Source organism: Ambystoma mexicanum, chromosome 11, assembly GCF_040938575.1.
Source record: "Ambystoma mexicanum isolate Mex_15411 chromosome 11, UKY_AmexF1_1, whole genome shotgun sequence".
Lineage (NCBI taxonomy): Eukaryota > Metazoa > Chordata > Amphibia > Caudata > Ambystomatidae > Ambystoma > Ambystoma mexicanum.
Genome location: NC_090934.1, coordinates 761,228,523 through 761,256,072, shown reverse-complemented (window position 1 = coordinate 761,256,072; position 27,550 = coordinate 761,228,523). Strand labels below are relative to the sequence as shown.

General features: G+C 47.9%; 1 protein-coding gene across 4 annotated transcripts in view; it reads right to left on the bottom strand.

The window, feature by feature from the left end:
* Positions 1 to 27,550, bottom strand: part of SBF2 (SET binding factor 2) — a 2,983,421-nt gene that overhangs the window by 39,223 nt on the left and 2,916,648 nt on the right. For all 4 annotated transcript variants that reach the window (XM_069623660.1, XM_069623661.1, XM_069623662.1 and 1 more), the window contains one exon: positions 13,185 to 13,316. In XM_069623660.1, the coding sequence (XP_069479761.1) occupies positions 13,185 to 13,316 (132 nt within the window). The remainder of the gene's footprint in view (positions 1 to 13,184; positions 13,317 to 27,550) is intronic.

Genomic DNA, 27,550 nt, shown 5'->3' with positions numbered 1-27,550 from the left:
TTTTCTCCCTTGTTCCCTTCCTGTGTGCCTTGTGGTGCTTTGAAACACTTTCTTGTTGTATAAGCGCATTATAAAAATCCAATAAATACATAAAATAAATAACTGAGACAAGAAGATATAATTACGAAGGTTTAAAACTGGAAATATTTCCTTAGTGGAATGATTTTGAAGTCAAAACTGTGACTGCTTAAATTAATTCTTCCTAAGAACAAAAGCTTTCATTAAAAAAGTTCAAAGAGAAATAAATACAGGTAGGGAGGGATTATTCGTAAATAGTCCAATAGCTTCCCGTCTGGTTCTGATTTTGTTAAGAGTTTAAAATTGGTTTAAGCCATCTAAGCCTAAAAGCATCATAAAATGGGCATAAAACCAGAAAATTCAGTTAATCTTCCACGATGGTCTCACAAGAAGGACAATTAGTTGTGAGGTTTAGTGCTCAATGGCTTGTATAGGTAGCAATAGGTAATAGGCCATGGCATATTTTGGCATAGAAGAGAGTTGTTACATTCTTGGGTGCTGGAAAGTCCAGATAAATTGCTATGCCTAAACAAGATTTCGATAAAATGCATATTGAAGATAGTTGGCATGAGTAACAAGAATCCAACTTTTCTTTAACAACCCAGTCGTCACAATGCATTATTAAAAATGATTTTTGGTAATAGGCCATATTTGGTAGGATCGTCACCAAACGTTGATAGGCCAATTTCGCAAAACATATTCTTGACAAGTACAAGCCAGCATAACGATTACCCTTCATGGGTCTAAAGAATATTGCATACACCTTCCCTATATCCGTAGAGTTCACAAACATTCCACAATTGTAAACAATGAAGAAGAGATTTCAGCATAATGTTACATTTGATTTTTGTTATGCCCAATTCCATGACAACGGGAGATGATGGAGCACTGAGAGATAAGCCCGTAACATGGTTGAGAATTTAGTTTTCCATCACCTGTAATTTTGCATAGGGAGTATATCCACAAACTAACTGCCCCGTAGACTGCAACTGGAATTGCTTGAGCTTTATAAACTCTTGCAGCATGAGATAAGGTTTTACCTCCAAGACAAGAAGAAAGGTTTACAACAGCACCGCCTTGTTTTGCTAGAGTCAATCCAATCTTTTCTATGTGTGTCAACCAGTTTAATTTGTTCGATATGTGGACTCTTAAGTATGCAAATCCTGGTACAATTTCTAGCATTGTATTATTTAGTAAACATTTTGAGAGAGGTGTATACTTAGAATGCTTCTTCTGGCAAACCATTATTCATGTTTTGGAGATATTAATACATAGTCCCTTTTCCTTACATCTATTTGCAAAAACAGTTGTAGCTGTAGGCCTGACATGGTTTTGGAAATGAGGACTGCAACATTCGCAAATAGCAGAAGTCCCCACTTCTTCCCATCTAGGGAAGGTGCGTCAGCATCCAGTTTATTGATCATAATAGCCAAGTCATTAAGTTATAAGAGAAACAACAAAAGGGCCAAGACACATCTTTGCCTAACTCCCATATTGATGTTCACCGGTTCAGTGTTCTTCCTTTAGGCCCCAGCGGAACAAAGCATAATGTTTGTTATATAGGGATTGAATTTCAGATAGCAAATTAAGTGGGATATCAAAGGCTAGAAGAGCACACCAAAGTAGGGAGTGGGGTACTCTGTCGAAGGCTGTTTGAAGTTCAATGAATGCCAGGTACAAAGTCTGGCCCCTTAACTCAACATACTTTTGTAGAATAAGAAACAGCATAAAGCATTGGTCAATTGTTGAAACTCCCTTTTGAAACCCACACTGTGCTTCAGATATGATGCGATTGCTAGCAACCCATTCCCCCAACCGATGAAGAATGTTTTTTGCATCTATCTTGGCTAAATAATCTATTAGGATATTGGCCTACAGTTTGAACGGACCTCTCGATTTCCCTTCTTATATATTGGGATTGTTATGGCACTCCTCCAACTAGCAGAAACATTTTATGTGACTTTAATTCCATTGAAGAATTTTAGCAGGAAAGGGACCCAAATATCCAGCTCACACCTAAAGAGGTCTGCCGGTAGGTTGTCTGGACCGTGACCCTTGCTACCATGCTGTGATAGACCGGGTCGGTCTCTTCACCTCTGCTAGGGAAAAAGAGTACATGGTCACTGAAGAGTGGAAACTGATGTTACAATGAGTAATTAGGGCTCAAGTCTTTATTGAATTCCAACAAGTGTGAATTGGCCTTAGTTGAATACAATTTTTGGAAATGTTCTTGCCAGATTGTACCCGAAATATTGTTGGCTGGATATCCTTCATCAGGTTTTGCAGCATTCCAAGTTATAAACCAGAAATCCCTTGGTTTGTTCAATGTTCCTCTTACATCTTTGTAGTTTTTAATTAATTGAGGAGTGAAGAGTTTTGCTTTTCTACACGTGTGGTCAAACCATCCACTTTTACAGACTATTTGATTATGTGTTACTATAGAGGGTCTTGAAACGAGCGGGTTTGACTCAAGAAACAGGTGATCAAAGAAGTCTAAAGGATTCAAGGTTGTGTTACTTAAATACTGTTCTTACAGTAATGGTAACCGGTTTGGATAAAAGTAGAAAAGAACAGAAGGCTCCTTAATTGAGGGCCATCTGATAGTCTTCAAGTTAGTCGATGGGTCTAAACTCAGGGGAAAAGAGATGTTTCAATCCTTGCCTCGAGTGATATTAAGCGTAAGATTCGCAATCAGAGGATCAAGGTCACTCTTTATGCACTCAATTACTTAAAATGATTTGATTATGAACCAGTATTTTACATTGATTAAAGTATAATCTATGCAACTCGTAATTTCTCTAAAAGGTGTAATCTGCAGGGTTATTCTCTGGCTGGGTGACTGCAGCAAGTGTGTTTGTTAAAGGGTAATTATGCGAAGGAGGACAAGCATGGAGATCTGGTATACCCCATATGTCATTCTCCACAGTTACATCTTCCATAGGAAAGTTCTTTGACTCAAGCTGACAGGTCATATCTCCCAAGAGGATGAGAATTCTTTCTTTTATGTTAGCAGTGTTATTAAGCACGAGCACTAGAGATTGTACAAGATCATTTATTGCTGCTTGGTTAGGTCTTAAAAAAGGTGTTTAGGATTATAAAGTTGTACCCCCCCCTTAAAACCAGGTACTCTTGCATGCAGCTTCTAGGCCTATATTAATCCATATAAGTAGACCACCTTTTGGGTGACCCTTTTTTATTTTAGAAGGAGGGCTGAAGGTGGTACAGTATCCTAGCTTGTATATGGGCTCAAAAAGTCAGGTTTCCTGGAAACATATGATGCCATTATCGAGAATGAAATCATGCCAAACTAGGTCCATGTTTATTTTGCATATGCCAGAGATGTTCTATGATAAAATGGAGAGAGATACACACGTTCCCATAGACCTATATAAACCTGTGCCTAATGTGGATAGAGGTCTACAGGGGGTGAGGTGGTCACTGTCAGGGTGAAGATCTGCACACTTTCTTCTCTCTTAGGGAGTGTGTATTAGATGGATCTCTACACTCCACATCCTCTGTCAGGTCAATTAAGTCAACATTTCCTACCCGAGGGCTAGATGTTATGTCTCTTGAGGCAATGCATAAAGATTTTAGGTGCAGTTCCATCATATTAAAAAGGATTCCAAGCACGTTTATTTTTAAATTTTTTTAAAAGACAATGATTGATGGATAGAAGTGATGGTCAAATGGTATCTAAACTGAATGGCAGAGGAAGTGCGGAAGAGAATTAATTGAAATGGTTTGGGTTCGAAAAATACTTTCACATGTGACCAGTGATATGTCCGTCTAGAAACCAGATGTGTCAGCTGAAGATCTGACATATTTTGGAGAATATTAGTTACTAAATCTGAGTCATTTAGGTCCAGAGAATTGTCAAAACCACCTACAACTGTCAATTATTGAAGTTGCCTAGTAGCTCTACCTCCAGATCTGCTACGAGGCCTGGAAAAATCTGATCGTATCCAGGCAATCTGTACACCCAAATAAAGTTGCGAGTTAGATCGGGGGTGTCGCTAGTGAGCCCTTCCAGGAATGGCAGAGTTTTGCTGAGCTCCATGTGTCAGCTCACAATATCCTGAATAATAGCGGCCCAGAGGCAGCCCAGTGTATTCTGACGGCAGACTGGGGTGTCAGAGGGTGGCTGCCTCAACTTGAAGGTGGCTCAGCCCGGTGGGTCCGGTATTTCTCATGGATCTGGGCCTTTGATCTTGTGTGAATGCTGCAGCGCAAGGCCCTGCAGCTGCTGGGGAGACAGCTCGCGGTGAGGGGCCTTCCTCCCGTGGATGTCCCGAGGTGGAGAGGGTGGTCCAAAGCTTGGCAGAGACCCCAGAGGAGACCACGAGTGGGTGAGGTGATCTGAGGTGAACAGCCCGCTTCCCGCGCACCCACTGAGGAGGAGGGCGAGTGCTGCATGAGCTGCAGGAACAACGCAGCGTGAAGGAGGACCTTTGTTGGAGCTCTGTGGGACGCGTGTGCTAAAGCGTGACACCATAGAGTCCGGAAGATGGAGGCAGTGTGGAGCCCACCGACAGCACCAGGGACACCTAGAGTGCTGAGCCAGCACTGGCACACACACTGAGGCCCTTGTAGGTACTGAGGGCTGCCCCTGCTGGGGAATCGTTGATGGCGAAGAGCACTGGTCCGTGACCCTGAATTGTGTGGCAGAACTGGCCTGGTGGGATGTAGTGGTGTCTCCCTGCCCTGGTGTGTGTGGGCTGACCCCTTGAGGTACATCCCCGGTCTCGCTGTGCCTGGAGCCCCGTTTGTCAGGCAGTAAGACTTACAATTGGGTCCTGGTGGTAGGAAGGTTCGGACTTGTGGAGCTTCACCCCTATTGCAGGTACCTGCTCGTTTTCTTGTACACTGAGCTGCTGCCTGTCCTTTGTTGGTCCTGATGTTTGGCAGAGGGACCGGCCTGCTGCCTCCCCCATGGTGAAAGCAGATCAACTATAAAGGAAGCTTGTGTTTGAGGGGATCTCATCCTCAAAGACCCCCACCCCCACCCGGGCCCTGCCCCAGGAGGAATGGCGGCTGAGGAACCAACCATGGGGGTGGCCAACCAGGCGCTGCGGATGGACATCAAGGAGATTCTGATGGACCTTAAGGCGGGCTGGACTCTAAACTTGACTCGCTTTCCTCTACGTTGGACATGCTTCAACATCGGCTGGACAAATACGGCGACCGCCTGGATGGGTCGATGTCACTCACGTCCAGGGTATCGGCCCTGGAGTTGCAACTTAAGGTGGTGGCTACATAAAATAAGGACTTGGAGGGCAGGGCCCACCGGATTAACATCCATCTGATGGGGATGCACAAGCGCCAAAGAGCGGTCAAAATGGAAGAATTTGCTGAGGCTCTCTGAAAGGAGGTCTTTGGAGGAGCAGAACTGTCCCCCCTTTGTTTGTCATTGATAAGGGCCACCGGATCTCAGCGGCAAGGCCAATACAGGGGGCGGCCCCCACGCCATCTTTGCCCGCATTTTGAATCATCGAGAAAGGGACACGATTCTTCAACTAGCCAGGCAGAAAGGAGATCTTCAGTATGATGGAGATAAGTTTCATGACTTCCCTGATTTTTTGGCAGCTGTCTAAGCATCTAGTAGATCCTTTGCAGGAGTTAAGCGCCGTCTCAGAGATATTAACATCCCATATTCTATGTCATTTCCTGCAAAACTCTGTATTCAACATGAGGGGAAGATGCAATTCTTTATAACTCTGGAGGCGGCAAGTGAATTCCTGGATGGGATCGGCGGACCACATCGTCCTCACAGCGCGAGTCCCCAGAATGGGGCCAGGAATCGAGGTTGGGAAGGCCAAGAAGACCCCTGACGCCCGATTGCTCCCCAGATCATTGGGGAGGAAGTATGACATGGTTGGGTAATAGATAACTTTGCTACTCCAACTCCTTTTCACTATAGTCTGGGCTGCCTTGGAAATGTGTGTTGGCGGAAGGTGAATGAGCTGACACCTGCCTGGGTGGGCACTAGCGCTCCGAGCACAGCGCTGATTATATTTCAAGTTAGGGAATGGATGGGTAGATGTTCGGGTGGGGTCGGGGTTACCCGAGGGGATTGGGGTTATGGGGGAGGGGGACAGGGGTTTGTTGGGTGGATGTAGAGGGGGGGATATGTTGTGGTATGTTTGGAGTCCGATTCCGGCCTGGCGGGCTGCAGGCTGGCGCTCATTTGGTACAACCACATAGCAGATGGGGTGAAGTCTGGCATTGTCGACCTGGTGTGGTTGAACAAGTATGGCCTTCCGGGTAGGCACTTGGAACATTAGGGGAGTAATCACCCCTCCAAGATCCAGATAATAGCGCAGTACCTCCGTAGACACCGGCTGGAGGTGGCCATCCTTCTGGAGACCCGCCTCACCCCTGCATCAGGACGCAAGTGGGGTGCACACTAGGGATGCCACCAGTATTTCTCATCATATTCGTCTTATGCGAGGGGGATGGCCATCCTTTTAGGTAGGGGGGTCAAGTTCGGCATGGTCTTGTGGCAAGGGATGATGAGGGAAGGGCCCTGTTGGTCTGTGGTATTCTAGAAGGGGTTATGGTGGCACTGGTGACCTCTTATGGGCCCAATGTGGACAATGGAAATGGTTTTGACTGTGTAATGGTCCAGCTGGTCTGTGCCAGGATGCCACCATAGTATGGGGTGGAGATCTAAACACAGTTCTTGACCCCTCTCTTGGATAGATCTGGGACGCCTGGGGCTCTGTATCCAAGGCGCGTTTACAGGAGATTAGAAGGAGTTACAACCCTGTGAATGGCTGGCAGAGCCGGCACCGGGACGAACGCAATTACAACTTTCACTCCTGGGTCCACAGGTCCAGTTCCAGGCTTGATTAAGTGTTCGTGTCCATGGTGGGCGGATTCAAGTGGGGGATTGTTGGATTCTATCCGACCCTGTTAGACCACTCACCTGTGATCCTGGAGTGTACCTGGCACTTTAAATCTGATGCACTACAGGACTCTGTGTTCTGTGAGGAAGTGGAGGATGAGATTAAGAACTATTTTGAATTTAATGACAGCTGTGTCTCCTCGCAAGGTGTTCTCTGGGAATGTTTTAAGAGCTATGTCAGAGGGGGTGTGTATGGCCAAGGAGAATGGGATATTCCGGCAAATCAGGGTCGAAATGGCAGCAAGTAAGGCATGTTTGAAACAGATGGAGGGTGATTACGCGTCCTCGGCGGACCCTGAGACCTGGGCATAGCTCTGGCAGGAGCTCGACAGGTTCAGGGCAAATGCTGACTGGAAGATTCGGTTTCTGGGTAGAGGTCATCAGGTGCGGCCAAACAGGGAAGGGCAGAGGCCAGGGGCCCTACTGGCTCAGATGGTGGCAGCTGACATTAGACCTCGGCAGTTAGTGTGTATCAGGGACCCCCAGGGGGACCCCCTGTATGTGGAGGGAGATATTTGGGCAGAATTTTGTACCCTTTTACAAGCACCGGTACGGGTTCACGCAATAGCAGGACTCTGAAAGCATGCAACAATATCTTGAGGAAGTCGAGGTGTTTTGGGTGGAACCTCATCTTTGTGAGGCCTTAAATCAGGAGATTACGCTGGAAGAGATTTTGGCAGTGGTCAAGGGACTTCCAGGTTCCAAGTCCCATAGGCCAGATGGACTATCTAGGGAATTTTATAAGGTTTATGCCCCCATTCTCGTTCCCGTTCCCGTTCTCTTGTGGGTCTATGGAGAGTCTCTTGCTGCTGGGACGCGAATATTGTGCTGTTGCATAAGAAGGGTAAACCGACCAAGCACTGCGCATCATACCGACCGATCTCCTTAATGTTGACCACAAGATTTTTGACAAAGTGTTCGCTAACCGACTTCTCCCCTTGATGCCAGGGCTGGTGCTGGCAGCTCAGGCTGGGTTTATCCCCGGGAGGAATACAATGCTTGGGTTACGATGTTTTTTCAGGATTCGGGCGGCACTTAAACAGGAGTCACAAGCGGTTGCAGTTTTTCTGGATGCCGAAAAAGGCATTCGAATCTGGCCCTTTTTATTTGCTGTACTACTGTAACGCTCACCTGATTCCCGCAGAGGCGCCGGTCTTGACGGGTGAATGCCGTATCTTCAAAGGTGATGTGTAACACACGGTTGGCTCTTTGGGCTGGACCTCTGTGCACTGTATGTCTGACTCGAAGAGTAAGATGTCTGCAGATAGAAAATATGGGATTAATGAACTGGGGTTATTGGGTGCCTCTCTCCTCCTCCCTTTCTCTTCTCCTGTAGAACCCCAAAGGTTAACACCCTCACCTTAGGTAAGTGAACGCCGAGCTCTCCATCTGCCTCAGGGCAGGGTGCCATAACCAGTTTCTTCACTGGATAAGGGTGCAGGCCTCTTGACCTCAGAGGACTGCTGTCCGTCATTAACTGCACGAACGGTAAGTTCTGGGCACTTCAAATGTCTTAAAAGTCTTTTGTAATGATATCTCTTGTTTTGCAGGGTTCCGGCGATGGCGGATGGCGGGCTAATGAGAGTTGAGGATCGAACCCGCGTGAGGAATAGAAGTGCCTGGAAGCACGTAAGTAAGCGCTTGTAGCCTGCTTCACGATGCGCACTAACTGTCCCTTTTATCTTGCAGGTACAAGTTCGGAGCTTTAGAGAAGCTGAAGGGTGCTGGAATGCCCACTGGATTCGGCGTGGGAAGGAGTAATGGCACGTGAGTAATAAAGTTGCCCAATGTCTTTAAACGCACCTTCTTTTGTCTTTCAGATGCCGGAATGCAGTGCGAAGACCTCCGGAGCATGCGAAGAGTAGGTAAGCCTTTGTCTTTCAGATGCCGGAATGCAGCGCGAGGCGTTGGTGACAGCCGATGGACCAGGTAAGAGATGCGCTGCCACTGAAGACCGTAGTGCTAACCTGTTCTTTCTTTGTCTTTACAGGTGCTGCTGAAGACTGGATTCCAGGATGGTAAGCCTTTGTTCCCTTAGGCCCAGAATCAGAAGCAGAAGACACGATGAGCGTTCTGCTGCAGAGAATGCAGAATAACGCAAAGCAAGATTCATCCATCGGGTGTGGTTTAAATAGCCTCCTGTAGTGCTTAGGTGTCTCCTTCCACAGCCACGCCTAAGAAAAGAGTTCCTGCTTTCCAGAAGAGTTCCAATGTTCTGAACCTAGGGAGTGGCTCCTGCCCCACCCAACAGGAAAAGTAGTCCCAAACAGAAGAGGATCAGGGGTTCAACTGGCAGGTAAGTAAGCAGCATGGTCTGCTGCAGGTAAGTCCACCCAAGCATTATGAGCCCGGCGCTTCCAGCGCTGGGACTGGGAATCTTTATGAGCCTGGTGCCACTGGCGCCAGGACAGGGTCCAAAAGGTCCCAATTGGGACTGGCTGGCACTCGGAACCGGGGTTATGGGTCTGCTTCCAAGGGAGTCGGGCAAGTCCTGATCTTTTGGAAGCAGAGATCATGACAACTACAGAAACTGGGGCTGGACGCTCACTTTATATCGTTGGTGTCCCTGCTATATGTAAACACATCCGCGAGAATCATGGTAGGTCGTGCCAGATCTGAAAGCTTCGACAAGGGTAGGGGGATGCATCAGGGCTGCCCGCTTTCCCCGCTCCTGTTTGCTCTGGCAAAAGGAGCCACTGGAAGCATTTCTGTGGGAACGGCATATCCAGAAGGGGTTGAAGGCTGGGGCCGCAAACAGTGATCATCTCTTTGTATGCGGACGACGTGGCCCTGTTTATCGAGGATCCAGCATGTAACCTGAGGCCGGTGATGCGAGAAGTGATTCATTTTGGGGAGTTGTCGGGTCTTAAGATCAATCACAATAAATCAGTGTTTTTTTCCCCCTGACGGAGGGGACGAGAACGTTTATGGACAAGTTTGGCCTTCAGTGGGAATCCTCCTTGTTCCGCTACCTGGGGGTGGAGGTGTCGAGCGGTCGGGATGACCTGTTTCGAGACAATTATGGGAGAACGATTGGGTCCCCCCAGGAGGCAGGGGCGAGATGGCGGATGCTCCCTCTCACACTGCTGGCCCGTATCTCATTTGTGAAAATAATTATTCTCCCCAAGTTTCTTTATCTCTTTGTTAACATTCCCTTTCTTCTGTCCGGGGGCTGCTTCTTACGCCTATAGGGGTTCTTCCTGGACTTGCTCCGGGCATGGAAACGGGCAAGTGTGGCACATACTACATTAATGCAATCCCTCATGAGAGGGGGCCTGGCTTTACAGGACATGGAACCATATTACTGGTCTGCACAGGCACAATTCCTTGGTCTCTGGTACGCTACTCATTTCGTGCTGCACCATGTGCAGGTGGAGAGGGCGCTTGCTGCCCCAGACCTTTTGCGTTCGGTTATCCTTGGGTCCTAATACCATCAAGATCACGTGCGCAGTTTGGGGGAAGATTGCAGGGGGTTGCGGTACTGCATGTGGCTGGGTTGGTCATGACAAGGGAACAAGCCTATCTTCGGAGGGTGGATAAATTGGGAATTGTCGCTTTCAGGGATTTCTTCATTGGTGAAGAATTCCTCTCCATCCAGCAGGCGAGAGAGAAGGGGGGATTCAGCTTTAGACACTTTCATGTACTTCTGGGTGCACCACGTGCTCAAGTCATTATTCCCCCTCATTCCTTAAACAACCCCCTACGTGGACATTGCTACAGGAAGTGATTCAATCCCAGGGAGAAGGCCGTCTGTTTTCGCACATATACAGTAGTGTTATGGCAGATATACAGAGGGAAGGGGAAGTGCAGAGGCGGTGGTGGGAGGTAGACCTGCGTAGGAGCATACTGGAAGAGGACTGGACATACGTGCTGGGCCAAACCCGGAAGGTGGCGCTGAAATCCAAATTCAAGCAAATACATTCCAATTATTTACATCAGGTCTATCCCACCTCAGACAAACTCCACACGCACTTTTCTTCTGTTTCGGACTCAAGTGCTAGGTCTGGAGTTGCGCTGGCAGGATTTCTCCATTTGGCCCGGGACTACCCACAGATTTCCCGTTTCTGGGCCGCGGTACTGGAGAAAGCCTCCTTGACTGTTAGTGAATGATCAGAGCCGGATCTCGTGCTTGCACTCCTGGGTTGCACAAGGTTCTTTGCTAAGGGGGTTCAGGCACCCGACGGGACTGCTACAGGTGACCACCCGCAGCAGGGTGGCCATACATGGGGAGGGGGCATCACTCCAGCCTACAGGGGCAGATGCAGGATGTGGCATACTGTCATGATGTGGAGATTGCTTTCATTTAAAACTACCACTGCATGCTCGGCCACCGGAGGTCTGGGCGACATATGTGTAATATTTTATTACAACGGCCAATTAGAACAGTGGTGTGGAATCGAGGGTAAGGTTCATATGATATGTATTGTCAATGTACATTGCTGACTGTAAATGATGGGCAAGCCAATGTCACTTGCGCTGTTACTGCATATTGTACTCTTCTGTTAGGTGGGTGGCGGGGGAAAATCAGACTCTTCCTATGTTTCTTTTGTGCTGCAAAACCAAAATAAAGTATTTTTTAAAAAAAGGTTGCGAGTTAGAATTGGAGATAAAATATAGAAGCAGAGCAGTGATTCTCCCACCAGGATGGTTTTACACGTGAGAAGCTTTGTGACAAAGTGGGGCACGGAATCCACCTGCATGGATTATTAACATCAATGATCTTCAAGCTCTCAGGAACTAGTACTGAAGCAGCATCATCATCTTGAAGAAGAAAAAAAAGGTGACCCTGACCTCAAACATATTGATACGTTTTCCAATCTCCCAGCAGTGTTTCGCAGCTGACTGAACGTTAGTCAATGAGAATAGAAAAGACATTCCTGCGTTCAAACAGTTGGTTGGGGAGATTTGCTGCGCATCATACAGAATGCCATTGTTCTTGATCTTAACTGGAGAACTGGCGATCACAGAGTCATTGTAAACAGAGGACTCCAGAAGGCCAATAAAGCCTTGGGTGAGAAGGTGACCTTGCGAGGAAGCACACCCCTACCCCTTTGTTAGTGCCTATGGTGCAGAGGGGTTTGTCTTAGGTGTGACCGCTTCATACCTAGAGGATAACCCGGCGAGGAGGGTGTGGGGGGGGGCGTGTTGCAGCCTCCCAGTCAATGAGGCTCAGAATGGGGTCTTTACCACACTGGCAAAAACCCAGCTCCGAGCCTCCTCAGAGAGGGAGGCCGCCATCTTACCTCTCTGGGAATCAGGCATGTGCGCTCCCTGCGCCCCTTGCATCCCAATCCCCTGCCTCACCCCCCTTTCAACATATTTAAACCACCCAACCACCTCCCCACGTAGCTTGTGCTGCATTGTCCCTCAATGGTGTGGGAAGAGTAGTGTTTCCGGTACATCGCTGACTCACGAATGTCCACACTGCAAAGGGAGAAGGGACTACGAGTAGTTTCCTTCTCCCCAATCCATGGTTGCCATTTTTTGGGAGTTTTATCGTGAGCTGAGAAACGGCAAACACACCGTTGATAAAACAGTATTAGTACCCTAGTACAATGTGACGGGGTATTACTAGCAATACAAGGCCTTTAACGTGAGCCCTGGAGCATTACCTCACTGGTAATGCCCCCTCCTCGGTTTATAGTGCTTGATTAGAGCCCACTCCTAATGAACAGAGGATAGAGACTGTCTCAAGTACCAAAGTAATGCCTAAAAGCAATGTTAAAAACCCAAAACCTGTCATGCGGCTATAGATAGTGGGGCCAGCCTTTCCCTACCAGCTAGCAAATACAATAAATATGTAACCAATTCTTCCTAGCGCTCGAATTAGACCAATGCGCATGACAGATAACTGTATAAAGTCAGCCTGAAAGTTTAGCAAGTGTGCGAGTTACCGCTGCACTTGCTATACAGCCAGCTTTTTCAAATAAGGAGTTGTGCTTCTTGGAGTAATCTCAGATTCCTGGTACAGAGGGATACCTTACCTGGATGCAGAGATACTGACAAGTGGCTTCGTGTTATTGATTACCGCCCCCTTACCCTCTACACAATAACAGATAAACTGCTGTACCTGCCCCATTGCAGTGATAACGTGCACAGGGAGAGGGGAAAATGAGTCACCGCAACTCTGAGTGAGGCTAAATGAGATGACCCTCTTTGAATTCTTATTGTTAGTAGTTGCACGAATAAATTAATCAAACGGAGAGCAGGATCTAATATTTGAAATTATTTTTAAAGCATGCTTATTTAAATAAATACTTACATCAAAAAATGCTTTTTCTCCTGCATTTTTGGGGGCTCCTATCGTGGAAGTTGCTGGCAGTACGCTTTCTACTTCTGCAAGGTCAATGGACCCTTTGCAGCTGGTGTCCTCACTGGAATCATAATAACGCAGCTAGATAAAAAAAAAGAGAGGAAAGAAAGAGGAAAGAAATCAACAAAAAGGCTTGAATAACTCTGAAATATTAACTCTAAATTAAGGAGATCAGTATGAAGACGTCAGTAACAAATGCACACAATTTTCAAATGAAAAATAAAACACTAAGGGCCTCATAGGGATCCTGTTTTATTGGCAATGGCAGAACGGGCAGTTTCTTGGTATACCACCTGTTGTAAAACAGGCCCTATTGTGACTAATTAAACCCATGTGTGATAAACACCAGCTGCTTGTAAGCAGGGTTTTTACCTTCACTTATTATGGCAATGGGACTCCAAAAGGGGGAATAATTTTGGAGTCAGCAGGCCTTTAAATCGTTTAAGCCAAAAGCGCCCGTTCTTGATGTCACGCAAAACAAACAACAAATGCCACCTTGTCCAGAGGCGTCAACACATGCAGGGCAGATGGGGCGACAAATCATTTGCAGCCATCACTCTACACTTAACCAGTGGGTGTAGGAGGGATTATCAAGAGGGGCCAAGAGCAAAGTGTGTTGCAGGCTAGGGACAGAAGATACAGTGGAGTTTAGAAACGAGGAAGTGAAATCCCGAGGCAGGAAACGGGGCCACACACTTGGGGAAGGGCTTCAGAACGGGCATAGCATGAGTGAGGGCTTTGGCAGATCAGGGAGGTGGCGCAGTAGGGACTGTAGGGTGGAACCCAACTAAAAATGAAGAGGCGTCACAGAAGCGGGTACCAAGACATGGAGAGGCAATCAAAAAAGGATATTCACAGAGGCTGTTCTTGAGGGCCATAATCATTATGCACAGTGTAACAAACGACTCAAGAGCATATATCCATCTAAATAACCTGTTAAATGATTGTTCCTGCATGCAGGAACAGTAATTAAGTTTGGCTGTATTACCACGGTAATGCCCCTAAACTCTTAATGAGGCACCAAGTAATTAAAAAAATTGAACTATCTAATTTAGTTTGATAATATCAAATTGATATACACACAAACCAACAAGCAAATCAAGCAAAACACTAGATCAATGTAATGGGCATGATTTTCCTCACCTCGTGAGATTCCTCCAGTCACTGCCTGGATCCAGGAATCTTAACATAGCCACCAGCTCTGACTTCAGATTGACTGTCACTATTACGGTGGCACCACTTCCACTGGAAATGACGTTTAGTGCATACATAAAGACACTAGATCCCCCTTTTCCTTCTCTTCACCCAATTTACCCAGCTGCAAAGAGGAATGGCATAACTGCTAAAAAGGTAGAGGGTTTGAAACTGCATGAAGCTATTTCACTCTTGGCTGTAAAAGAGCCTGTTCTGATCCTTGACATCAACAGCCACAGAGAGCTACTTTTGACTCCCCGGGCCAACAAATGCCATCCAAACATACCTATGTGGCATTAACTCTGCCTTTCGAAATGTGTGTAAAGATGCTTAATGACGATTCTAGAAGGCATTTCTAGGATAACGGGTCACATATGAAGGTTAAGAAGGCATAGTTTGCATCTTGTTTTCGGCCTGCTATGCATTAACTCCTTGTTCCACAGAATACACTCCTGCTTACTAGGCGAGGACTGATAGGAAGGAGCTGCTTTTAGCTCTGGTTCCTCAAGTGTTTCCTTCAATTCCAGAGCTATTACATTGGTTGCGAGTTATAGCACTATCTAATCACATTAGGGAAGGGATGCTCAATCTAAAATGTGCCTTTAGGACCAAGTCCATTAAAATGGACAGATGATGACCAAAGGGCTAATTATTTGCAAGAAATAGAATTCTAAGACCATCTTGGGTAACAATAATGGCCTCCCACTGTAACCTCCACCTCGGGGGCGGGGGGAGCAAAAATGGGGTGTCCACACAAAGAGCCCATAACTCACTTGAACAGGGTATGGAACTGATTGATCGGAGTAAAACGGCCTTGGTACGAAATCTCAACAGACACAAATACACCCATTCCAGTGGATCCCCTTTTAGAAAAGCCAACACAACAAAAGATGAGGGAGGAAAGGAGAAGTTCAGAATATTGCTGTGGGCAATAATAGATGGTATCCGTCGTTTCCTGATTCAATTTCTATGGCAGGATGTTGCAAATGTTCCCAGGTTTAATGCTTTTTGTACTAGATATGCTACAGTGAAATGACACGTGGTTGTGAAGTGCCAAGAAATAGGTCGATAGGGCCTTCTACTATTAAGAAAGAGCCGACAGCCCAACACCACCTTTCATGTACATGGGAGAAAATGTGCAAGCACATACCTATTGCCCTAAGATGCAGGGGATGTTGGCTGAGAGAAGGAATGCTCCAGGGCAGAGGAGCGATGGACCTTGGGACCTTAAAGCAGCAACATCTGCCAGCTCCTGAGGGGTCCCGGGACACCTAGAATACCGAGATCATCTGCAAGGTAGCGCATAACATTACAATCACCAAAGGAGCAAGGAACGCATGCCAGCGAACGGCAACCTCTCGCGTCCAGGAAAATCCAGGGCAACTCTTCAGAACAAGGGCAATTCTATTGTACTCCCTGGCCCAGACCATCAGTTTGCCAGCAAACTATCTCAAAGTTATTAAATTGGTACCCGCCAAACTGACTGTGGCCATTCCACATTTTCGTTTCAGCATTTTCTAGAGTGGTACAGGGTTAAGGAGTAGGTAAAAGAGGAATTTGTGCCTGGGGGTTAGGGGATAGTATGAGGTTGGAGTGTGAGGGGCCGGCCCCAATATAAAATAGGCACAAAAAAATGCAGTGAAATGCCCACTGTGGGGTGTTGTACCAAAGAATGTGAAATGCCAAGCAACCTTTAATATCCTGAACACAGTTCTTAAGAAGATGCACATACTTTTCCTTCTGAGGGGATACCCACTGGTACAAATAAGTTTCATCAACATACTAGCACATGGCGCCGCACTTGAGTGCCATCAACTCTCTCAGTGGCTCAATGTATAGACTGAACAACATGGGTGGCAGTAGCGAGCCGCGGGGAACTGCAAAGGGCACAGGAAAGAGGTTGAGGTGACCAAAACCCACCCACTCGGACCAATTCTAAATTATTTGGCAGATAAGTGAGCCAATCGAACATCGTGCCCTTTGCCCTTCCGATGGAAAAGGATGTCAAGGAGTACGCAAGGGTCGAGTGTGATAAACGCGACTGGGAGACCTAATATCGCCATCAAGCAGGCGGCCCACCATCATTTCACAACATTAAGCTTCATGGAAAAGAAACTCATGACCACTTCCCTGCACTCCATACGGTACGCATGAAAGTCACTGATGAGGCCATTGGATCATGGTGACTGCACTATTAAGGGCACGGTTTCCCGTTGATTTTAGAAGATAACGTATAACCTCACTTGAGTGTCACACATGTATTCCTACAAGGGAACATAACTGCTGTATCTGTATTTTAGGCGACCCTCGGTTTTGTACGTACCTAGCTCATTAACACAGAGAGCTGTAGCATAACCCCCATCAGGGTAATTCTGTCAAACAATGAAGCTCTATGTTGCCAATTAATATTCCCTCTAGATCAGTGCGGGACACAGTTTTTGAATTCCAAAGTATGCATTCAGAAATATACGAGTAGCTTTGTGCACTATTTCCCATTCGGCGCTTTCACCCCACGCCTGGTTTGCTAAACTGAAAAGAAGAGGCAGTGAGGAACTTCAAATATAATAGGTGGGTGCATCCATGCACACGTCACTGCCAAAACGCCTGTGGCCATGTTGGAAAGTGGATACTCTGTATGCACCTAAACACGTCCCGTTTCTTGGACTCCACCCATTTTAAGTCCTGCCTAGTTAGGCTGTTACTAGCCATGTTCATTGTGCTCACAAATGGGTCCAGAGAAATATTTTGGCAGCATGAGAGAGGGCAAATGGAACCTGGCACTGCTGTGATACACACAATGGAATATGGCCGGGCAATGCTAATTTGGCAATTTGGAACCCTGTGCTATTATGCCAAGTGACCACATTGCTTACCATGGTGTCAGACATGGTCATTGTAGGCCAACGGTTCAAGTGTCTGTGGTTTTCATAAAACCTGGAAGTGGTGTGCATGCAGGTTTTTGCTGGTAGTACCTGGTGTATTTGGTACATGAAACCAATATCCAGCATATGATGTGGATGCCATAGCAAATCATGGCAAAAATTGGTCACTCCTAGTCATACGTTGGCAATAGCGGGCAAATGGTTTGACTATCTGGGAAATGGATGTCAATGTCTGCTTAGCGGGTGCAGCTCTTTTCCATCTCCCCCAAAGCTATCTGGATTCTAAAGACTGTTCATAATGATAAGGTGTGCATAAAGCTTATAATTCGCCATCAGCATCAGCGAGTGTTTGGTTGTAATTAAACGTTTCAGTTAAGAGCCCTCGCTAGGATGCAGGAAGAAATGCAGGCCTTTTTGCTTAAACAGTGGGGATAAGGGATGCCCTTACTTCATTTGGGTAGTCGTGATGTTCCGTCTTTGTAGATACTACTGGCAATTTGATACATCCTATAAAACTGTACACATCTCAAAGCATGTCATGCACGGCTGGGCTAGCAGAGGCTGTAGAGGTTTGTTCAGGCATCTAGGAAACTTCTTTCCTTGCGCTTTCAGTGGCCAATTTCTTAAATGTGTACCCAATACAGGCAGGAGCAGATAGGATGCAACAATTCATCAACTAGAATATTTCCCCATTGCAGCTAATGATGGTCTTGCCTGTGCCACCGCCCATTACATTGAGCGCTTTACATAATTCAAAAGACTCCCATCCGAAACTATTCGAACTTATTGAGACACGTGTTGGCAAGTCACTGGTATGCTAGCACAATCTCACAGTGCCATCACTTGTACGCGTGTTTTGCTGCAGTTTGCTACTCTGTTTTTCTAAAACATCTACAAATCGGATTACTCAAAAAATGGCGTTTTTCTGGAGAACAAATGGAAGACTGCTGATACTTTGGCAAGCTACTGATTCTATTGGTGCTCACAAGTGAATAGCACTAAACTTATTTTCCCCAGTTGTATCAAAGGCATGTGTGATGAAGTCCCATGACTGATTCTGAGGAATTGGGGTGACCAAGCAGGACAAGGACCGCCCCAAGCCAGTGGATGATGGCCCTAGAGGCGGTATGAAGAGGACATCACGGTCACCGGCACTTACCCACCACCATTGGGTAGAAATCATTCACATACCAGATAAAAGTGCCTGCTACTAGCCCTGTAGGGGCCTTGCCAGAAGGGCCTCGATTTTACATAGGACAGTACAACTCCTGCCCAACCCAAACTCGCAAAGGTGCAGGCCAATTCCCAGCAGAAACATTCATGACACCTAAGGGACTGACCATGCTTACGGTGGGTCCTGCTGCAGATGCGGCTCAGGCACCGGCCGCACTGGCCAGCGCACATAGGCAGACTCAGGCAAACAGAAAATCCAAGATGCCAGACTAGCTTCATAAAGCTGCACCCCCAGCTACCTTTGAAATTTGAGCCAAAGAATGATGCTACACTTATGGGGCATTTCTGGAAGCAATTCCACAGCAACCAATTCCAGAGTGGCACTAATCAAAATACACACACATGCATTCAGACACTAAAACCCTGACAGGCCTTAGGGGAGGACTTAATAGTGTATAAAAAGTGACATCAGGAAAGTGAGGTGTGGGTGTTAGGAGAAGGTCGTAGTGGTAGACGCTTGGAGTGAGTTGGCGATTCAGGAAGGAAACTATGGAAGGAGTTTGCTCCGCTCTGTCTCTCTCCAGGAGGAGGCTCTAGACTAGAGTGGGAGAAGGATCATCAGGCGGTGGCTGGAGGGAAACATCAGGGGGTGGTAGGGGGAAATCAGGAGTTGGTAGTGGGGCAATCAGGAGGTGGTAGGGGGGACATCAGGAGGTGGTGGGGGAAAACCACATCAAATGGTAAGGGGAAAACATCGAGAGGTGAAAGGAGGAACACATTGGATGGTGATATAAAAAAAGATCTCAAGCGGTAATGGGAAGGTGGTAGTAAGACCTGAGGAGGTAGTAGGAGGTAAACATCAGGATGTCGAAGGTGGGAAATAACAGAAGGTGGTAGGAGGAAGATATCGGAAGATATCAGAAGGCGGTAGGAGGAAGATAACAGTAGGCGGTACAAGGAGAACATCAGTACATGCTAAGAGGACTATCAGGAGGCGATAGGACAAAAACATCAGGAGGGAGTAGGAAACGGAAGAAATATTTAAGTGCTAGCCAGGTGGTAGCTAGCGATAGCAGGAAGGAATAGGAGGACATGCACTGTCCAAGGCAGGAGGTGAGGGTGAATCGCTGATCTCCAGGGGTTAAACCAACAGTGGGAAAGGAAAGCATGTGGCTATGGATTTAAGCATCATGTAATCAATTACTGTGACAAGGACACAATGCATCTAGGGTTGCTTTTGTTTCCATAAAGGCAGGAGGAACCAGCCTAACAGTGTGGGCTGGACAGCTCCATTTGGGGGCACGGTGAAGACAGACATGAAGATGGTTAGTCCTCTTCCAAGTATAAAAACCAGTTAACATAACATAAAAGAATATGATAGAAAAAACAAATAAAAAATACACCTTTTTGGTTTTCATTTCCCTTTAATATAATAATTTCCTCTGGGAGCTGTGATGAATCACTTGATTTTGTCACTTCTGCCGGGGAGGGGGACCCTTCCCATGGAGCCAGGGAGGTGAGGCAGCTACCTGATAGTTCCTCTGGGGGTGGTACTCAGCGGGAGGATCCCATGGGAGGGGACCCCTTCTGCAGGAGAAGGGAAGACTATCAAGGGAGAATGCAGTATGTCAACCACCATTCTGCCCTGCATCATCCGCCACCCAACACGGATAGGGCCCAAGCACCCCCCATGCTCTATGTCTCCTCTTTCTTCTGTTAGTTAGTTCATGCGTAATAGCCCAGTCTATATGCTAGACAATACTGTGACGAGGAAGAGTGAGGAAAGTGAGAAAACCTGGCTGGTGCCCCCGTCGATCCGCGTGCAGCCCGAGCGTCTCCCGACCCTCTCCATGCTCCTTCTTCCTCCTCCAAGCCCTCCCCCTCCCCCGATAGGCTTGTTGCCTTCCATGCATATGTCCTCTTGGGCGGCACTGCTGGCGTGTGCCTAATTTCACTGAGGTGACCCGGGTGAGTGGTGGTGCTACAAGGACCCTCCTTGGGCCTTGTCTATATTGATTAAAACTTGTCTGAACTCTCAGACTTAGGTGTGTTTTTCTCCGGTATTTAAGAATCTGCATTGTCAAAGTCTTTAAAACTGCATTCTGAAAGTATTTAAATTGCAATGTGAAACCTACGCCTTTTCCCCCCTTTATAGGACTCTCAGACTTGGGTGTGTTTCCCCAGTATCTAAACTACATTGCGAAAGTTTCCATTCTGCATTCTGACTTTAGCAAAGCATCCTTTAGCAAACTTTCTACCACTGCCTGAGCGTCTGTCGTCTTGCCCAATTTGTCTACCATTGTCTCGTCTCTCTCTGTCTAGTCTGCTTGCGCCCCTCCCTGCGTCCTTCCCTATCATTCTTCCCCGCTCCTACCCCCCTCTCCTCCTCTGTCCTCTCCTCTCCCCACCTATTCTATGGTGCTCTCTGTCTCTCCTATCTTTTCCAACTGCTTCTCTATCGGCTATCCTGCTCTCTTCACTAAATCTGGTAGGAAGAAGTTTAAAAAGGACATTGTGGTCTCCAACCCAGGCCTTGCTATTGCTGAAACCTATACAAGTGCCTCCTCTAGGCAAACCCTCACCGACACCCTCTTTGTCGTTCCCTCGCTAGACCTATGGATGCCTCATATGGTCTCTGTGCTTTCTCCTCTCTCTTCTTCTCACATTAATGGTGGCACCCGATGGGAGGCCCTCCTGGCCTCCTTCGACTCTTCCATGGTCATTATAAATGTTTACCTGAATGAGATCTCCTTCTTCCTCTCTGAGTGGGCGGACCCCTCTTCTTCCCCCTGGTCACGACCACTCAACTCCTCCTTCTTGGAGACTTTAACATCCACCTTGATGCTTCCCGTCCTTCCTCTGAAATCTTTCGTGACATCTGCGACTCTCTCTCAATCTCTATTCTCCCCTCTGGCCCGACTAACTCTGTAGGGTACACCCTGGATGTTCGGATCTCTTTAGACATTCCCCTTTCAATCTTTGTCACCACTGCTCTCTCCTGGAGTGATCACTTTCTCCTTTCCTCCCAGTTCACCCTCTCTACCCTTCAGGTCAAGCCAACTCCATCACTGCCACCCACCTTCTCGATCCGACCCATGAAGCATGTGTCAGTTGAGGCTTTTGCCACCACTTTCTCACCACCCCCTCCGCCTTTGTCTGACTCACACCCTTTCCGTGCTCCATTCTGCTATATCCGATACTCTTGTTCTTCTTGCCCCTTTCATGAGGATCCACTAGAAGCCCAAAGCCAAGTGCAACTCCTGGTACGACTCAGACCATGTCACCCTTAAACGCAAGTGCAGGTTGGCTGAGAGGAAATGGCGTGCTTCTGGTACATCCTCTGACAAACTGGCCACCACCTGCTCGAAAGGCAATACTGGATATCTGTCTGCAACAAAAAGAGAGCTCACATCCAAGTCCGCATCTCTGCGGCATCTAACAACTCGGCTGAACTCTTTCAAATCTGCAAGGACTGACCAATCCTGTGCAGTCTCCACCTCTCCTGTCCCCTCCCAGGCCCTCTGCACGGCTCTGGCTTCTCATTTAATCTCTAAAACTCAGGAGATCCTGTCCTCTCCCTCCTCCTCTCCCCATCCTCACTCTACCCCCCTGCTCTTCCTCGGGCCCTTCTTCGGCCACCTCTCCTCCCTCCTTCTCTGCCTTTCCCCTGTTCTCCCGCAACGTGGTTTCTAGACAAGTACGATCTATGAAAGTCTGATCAAAACAGGTTCACCCCTGTTCCCCCAAAACCATCAAGGACCACATTGACACGCTGGCTCTGCTCTGGCTGACTTCTGCAACCACTCCTTCGTCACTGGAGTCTTCCCTTCCCCCCTGAAGTACTCTCTTGTGCACCCTCTTCTTAAGAAACCCTCTGACGACCCTTCCTGCCCAGCTAACTATCGCCCAATCTCCATCACTTCTTTCCTGGCAAACTCCTGGAAAAGCTGGCCATCGCCCAGCTTTATCTTTACACAATCTGTTGGTTGGCTCCATGACCATCAGCCTGGCTTCAGAGCTGCCAGAAGCACAGAGACTGCTCTCTGAACATCCATGAAGACCTGCTCTCCAACCTCGATTCCAACACCCCCGTGTCCTCATCTTACTTGATCTCTCTTCTGTCTTTGACACGGTCAACCATGAAATCCTGCTCAACCATCTCCGTGATAACCTGGGTATCACCGATCAGACCCTGGCTTGGCTGACTTCTTTCCTCTCAGATCGACCCTCCCAGGTCCAAATTGGGCCCTTCCTCTCCTCTATCTCCATCTCTACCTGTGGTTTTCCCGAGGGGTCTAACCTCTCTCCCTGGCTGTTCAAGCAATATCTGGCATTTCTTGCCCAGCTCATTGCCGCTCTCTGACCCAACTTTCAGTGCTATGCGGATGACACTCTGTTCATTTTCAGGCTCCCTTCAGCCACCTCTTCGCCTTCTGTCATATCCGGCTGTCCGACTGTCCATCCAGGCTATCCAGGAGTGGTGTGCCGCCAATGATCTCTGCCTTAATGCCAGTAAGACTGAGATTCTCCTCATCGGCACACCCGCTCCCTCCTTTCCTGTCTCTCTCTGGCCAGCCTCTCTTGGTCCTCTGCCTGCTCCCACATGTGAGGCTAAAAACCTCTGGGTCATCTTCAACGCCACACTCTCATTCTCTCTTCACATCTCTGACGTCTCTAAGAAGTCACACTACCAGCTGCACCTCCTCAGAGGTATTCTTCCTTTCATCTCCTTCCCCCAAAAGCTCACTGTCTCCAGAGCTCTAGTTCTCTCTAGGCTGGTCTACTGCAACAGCCCCTTTCTAAATCTGCCTGCCTCTACTCTCTGTCCTTTACAACTCATCCAGAACAGGGCTTGCGAGAGTTGTCCTCGACCTCAAGCCCAGGGATCGTATCTCTCCAGGACTGAAATCTCTGCACTGGCTCCCAGTGGCTGCAAGGATTAAGTTCAAAACCCTCTGCATTGTCCACGAGGCCTTCTGGGGCCTGGGTCCTCAATACCTTCAACTCTCTCTTCCTAAATATTTTCCCTCTCGAGCTCTTTGCTCATCCGCCTCCAACTCCCTCAGGGTCAGCAGCTTCTCCAAGCAACAAGTTGGTGGTAGATCTCTTCCTTCGGCTGGGCCCTCCCTCTGGAACAGCCTCCCTGCCTCTCTGCCTCTCTGAAAATTGAGGAGAACCATCTCTGGTTCCGGAAGCACCTCAAGACATTCCTCTTTGCCTCTGCTTTCTCTCCTTCTCTCCCCTGCTGAACTCCTGGCTGAAACTGAAACTGCACTGGTTATCTGGCTACCCTCTGTTCTCGGGCCCAGGTCCCCTCCCTGCCAGTTGCCACTCACCTGCACGGCCCCCCTGGCAACCCTTACACACTGGGGCTGTTCTGTATCCCACAGCCCCTACTAACACTTGACACTTGCTGTCTGCACTTACCCTTGCACCTGCCACCAGCTGGCCGCACTTATTAGTGTTCCTATTTATTGTTCTATTTATTACTGTTATTCTATGTTCTGCACTTCCCCTCCCTCTACCCCCTCGCATTTCTCCCCTTCCCCACCTCGCCTGCACTTGCGCAATCTCAATGTCACCTGGCCTAGTAACATTGTTGTCTGTCTTCCCTCTGATCCCCCTCCCTTGCCTTGTCGCGCCTTATCAATGCCATTTCATATCATATCACATAGGAATGGATGGCTCCATAAGTACTGACAAGAAGAGGAGCGGGGAAATGAAGAGCCCTGTGTGGAACCAAGATCAACATACTAGCTAACTGAGATTCAAGAGCTGACTTACCTTAAAAACGGACAAAAAACTTTACTCAGCATAAGTGCTGGCCCAAAGAAGCATGGAGCTGGGAAGCGAGGCCGCGCAGAGAGGACGCGCTACACATCAGGATGCCTGGAGAAGGAAGCCAGTGTTTGAAAAGGCAGAGAGAAGCCTGAACTTACCTGAAGGCTGGGAAACCCCGACATCCGGTGGCAGGAAGGAAGCCAACCAAGTGGTCCAGGTGAGACCTGATGTGCAGAGAGAAACCAGCGTGGCGGAGCCGCCAAAAGCCGTGAGCAGACTGCGAGAGTCGAGGAGAGCCAGAGAAGCTTGCTGGTATCGCTGAGGACTGGAACCTTTATGGACCAAGTCAGACGATACATAGAATGGGAGCAGGATGCTGCTGGGAACCCCTAGAGGCTGTAGTTGGGAGGAAGTGGGGAACCATCTTCCTCATCCCAGTGGAACCGAGCAAGAAACAAAATAGAGACATATTCTCCCCCTCCTCTCCTCTCCTGTTAATCCTAGATTCCTACCTCCTTTCCCCTCTCCCTTCCCCTCCTACTCACCAATCTGGCTCTACCATTGACCTAATCGTTACCTCTTCTTTCTCTGCCTCTCCCATTTCCTCTCTACCTAACTAACTCTCTGACCACTCCTTACTCTCCTTCTCCCTCACCCCATTCCCCTTATCCCCCTCCCCCTTCTTCCACCCCCTTCTTCTGCTGTGACCTACGTAACTTCGATCCTTCTCTCTTCCTTACCTCCTGCTCTTCCTTCCTCCCCCTCTCACACTTCTCCTCTCTTTCAGCTACTGAAACGTCCTCCACCCTAACCTCCTCCCTCACCTAAGCTCTAGATCATCTTTACCCTCTCCCTTCGTTTCACCCTTCCCGCTGTACTGCTCAACCTTGGCTTTCTCCCCATCTTTCCTCCATGCGCCGCCTTCTTAGGCGCTTTGAACATTCCTGGCTCAAACACCCCACACCCTCCAACAAATCTGCATACTTTGAGTATCACTCCCTCTATGACTCCTGTCTCAACTCTGCTAAGCGTACTTATTTCTCCGACCTTCTTCACTCTCAGTCCTCCCATCCACGCCGCATCTTTCAAACCTTACCCAGACTCCTTTCTCCTCCCACCCCTGATCATTCCATTGCCTCTCCTCTCTCTGCCTCTGACCTCGCCTCCTCCTTTTCCAACAAAGTCCTCAACCTCTGACAATCTATTCTCTCTTCCCCTTCCTTTTCTCCCCTTCACCCCCCTCCTCTCCCTCCCCTCTCCATGTGCTCATTCACCCCTATCACTCAACCTGAAGTCACCCTCCTCCTCTCCAAAACTCATCCAACTGCTTCTCCTGCAGACCCCATTCCTACCTCCCTTATCCCTAAAATCTACCCTCTTAATACCTTATCTCACCTGCTTCTTCAACACCTGTCTCTCTACATCCACCTTCCCCTCTCCTTTCAAGCATGCTACCATCATCCCAATTCTCAAAAAACCGTCTGCTAACCCTCATCTCGCACCCAATTACCACCCTATCTCCCTTCTTCCCTTCCTATACAAACTTCTAGAACGTATTGTCTATTCTCAACTCTCTACCTTCATCTCCACCCACTCCCTCCTCCCCCCAACCCAATCTGGATTCCGCCCTCTTCACTCCACTGAAACTGCTCTCACCTCCGTTCTCAACTCTCTCCTATCTGCTCGTTACTCTAAGCACTCTTCTATTCTTATCCTACTTTATCTCTCAGCTGCCTTCGATACTGTTGACCACCCTCTTCTCCTCAACTCTCTCTCATCATTTGGCCTCAAAGACTCCATCCTCGACTGGTTCTCCTCCTATCTCTCTAATTGCACATTTCCACTCTCCTGGGGTGGCCATTCCTCACCTGTCTTTCCTCTCAACCACGGTGTTCCCCAAGGTTCTTGGCCCCTTTCTCTTCTCACTCTATACTTCCTTCCTTGCCCCCATTATATCCTCCTTTGATATATCACACCATTTCTATGCTGATGACACCCAGCACTTACTTTCCTTCTCCTCCTTCACACCGGACATCCACCTTAATCTCTCGTCTTGCCTCTCTGCCATTAAATCCTGGATGTCCTCTCACTTCCTTTCTCTCAACTCTGATAAAACTGAGCTCCTCTTCTTCCCTGCCAGTACTCTTCCTCCTTCCTCTCCTCCTCCCTTCATTCCCCCCCCTCCCAACTCCCCATCTCCCCTCATGCCCGCAACCTTGGTCTCCACATCGACCCCCACCTCTCTCTTTCTCACCACATTTCTCTCACTGCCAGATCTTGCCGCTTCCACCTCTACAATATCCTTAAAATTCATCCTCTCATAACCTTCCATGCTATTAAACTCCTAATCTACTCCCTCATCTTCTCCAGACTCTTCTACTGCTCCACTCTCTTCTTTGGACTCCCCTCCTCCCACTTCTCGCCCCTAAAATCCATCTACCACTCCGCTATCCGCTCCCTCTGCCTTCTCTCACCGCACAACTCTATCTCCTCTTCCCTTGACTCACTAGGAGGGCTCCCTTTTCACTCCCAGCTTAAATTGAACTTCCTCTGTCTAGTCTTCAAAGCCCTATATTGTCTTGCCCCTCCCTATCTATACTCCCTCCTCACTTTCTACACCCCTCCTCGCTCTCTCTGTTCTGCAGATCTCTTCCTTCTTTCTCCTCCTCCTCCACCCTGTGCCCTTTCCCGCTTTCGCTCCTTCCAACTTCTTGCTCCTTACCATTGGAACCGCCTTCCCCTCCCAATCCGCTCTACTACCACCTACCCCTCATTTCGCAACTCTCTAAAATCCTACCTCTTCCATTCACCCCCCTAGCGCTATCAGCTTCCTCCTTCACCATTGAATCCTCCTCCTCCACCTTCTAACCCTCCTCTCTCACTAAGTCCCCCTCCATCTACACTTAACCTCAACAATAATGTAAATTGTTCCCTGTACTATTTTCTGGTTTGATTCAATGTTATGTATTGCTTGTTGTAATTGATTGTTCCTCATGTAAAGCGCTTTGGCTTAAAGCACTATATAAATCTAAATAAATACAAATACAAATACAAATATTGGGTGAGAGAACAATCCAAAAAAAAACAGAACAGAGACAGGGGTCTTGGACCTGTATGTTGAGAGAACTGGAGAAATGCACAAGCGAGACAATGCCTGGTAGGATAGTGAACAGGCCTGAACGAAACTGAGACATACTGGGTGAGAGAGCACCCGAGAGAAACCAGAACGGAGATAATGTTCTGGGACCCATATGTAGAGAGAGTTGGAGAATTGTACATACACGA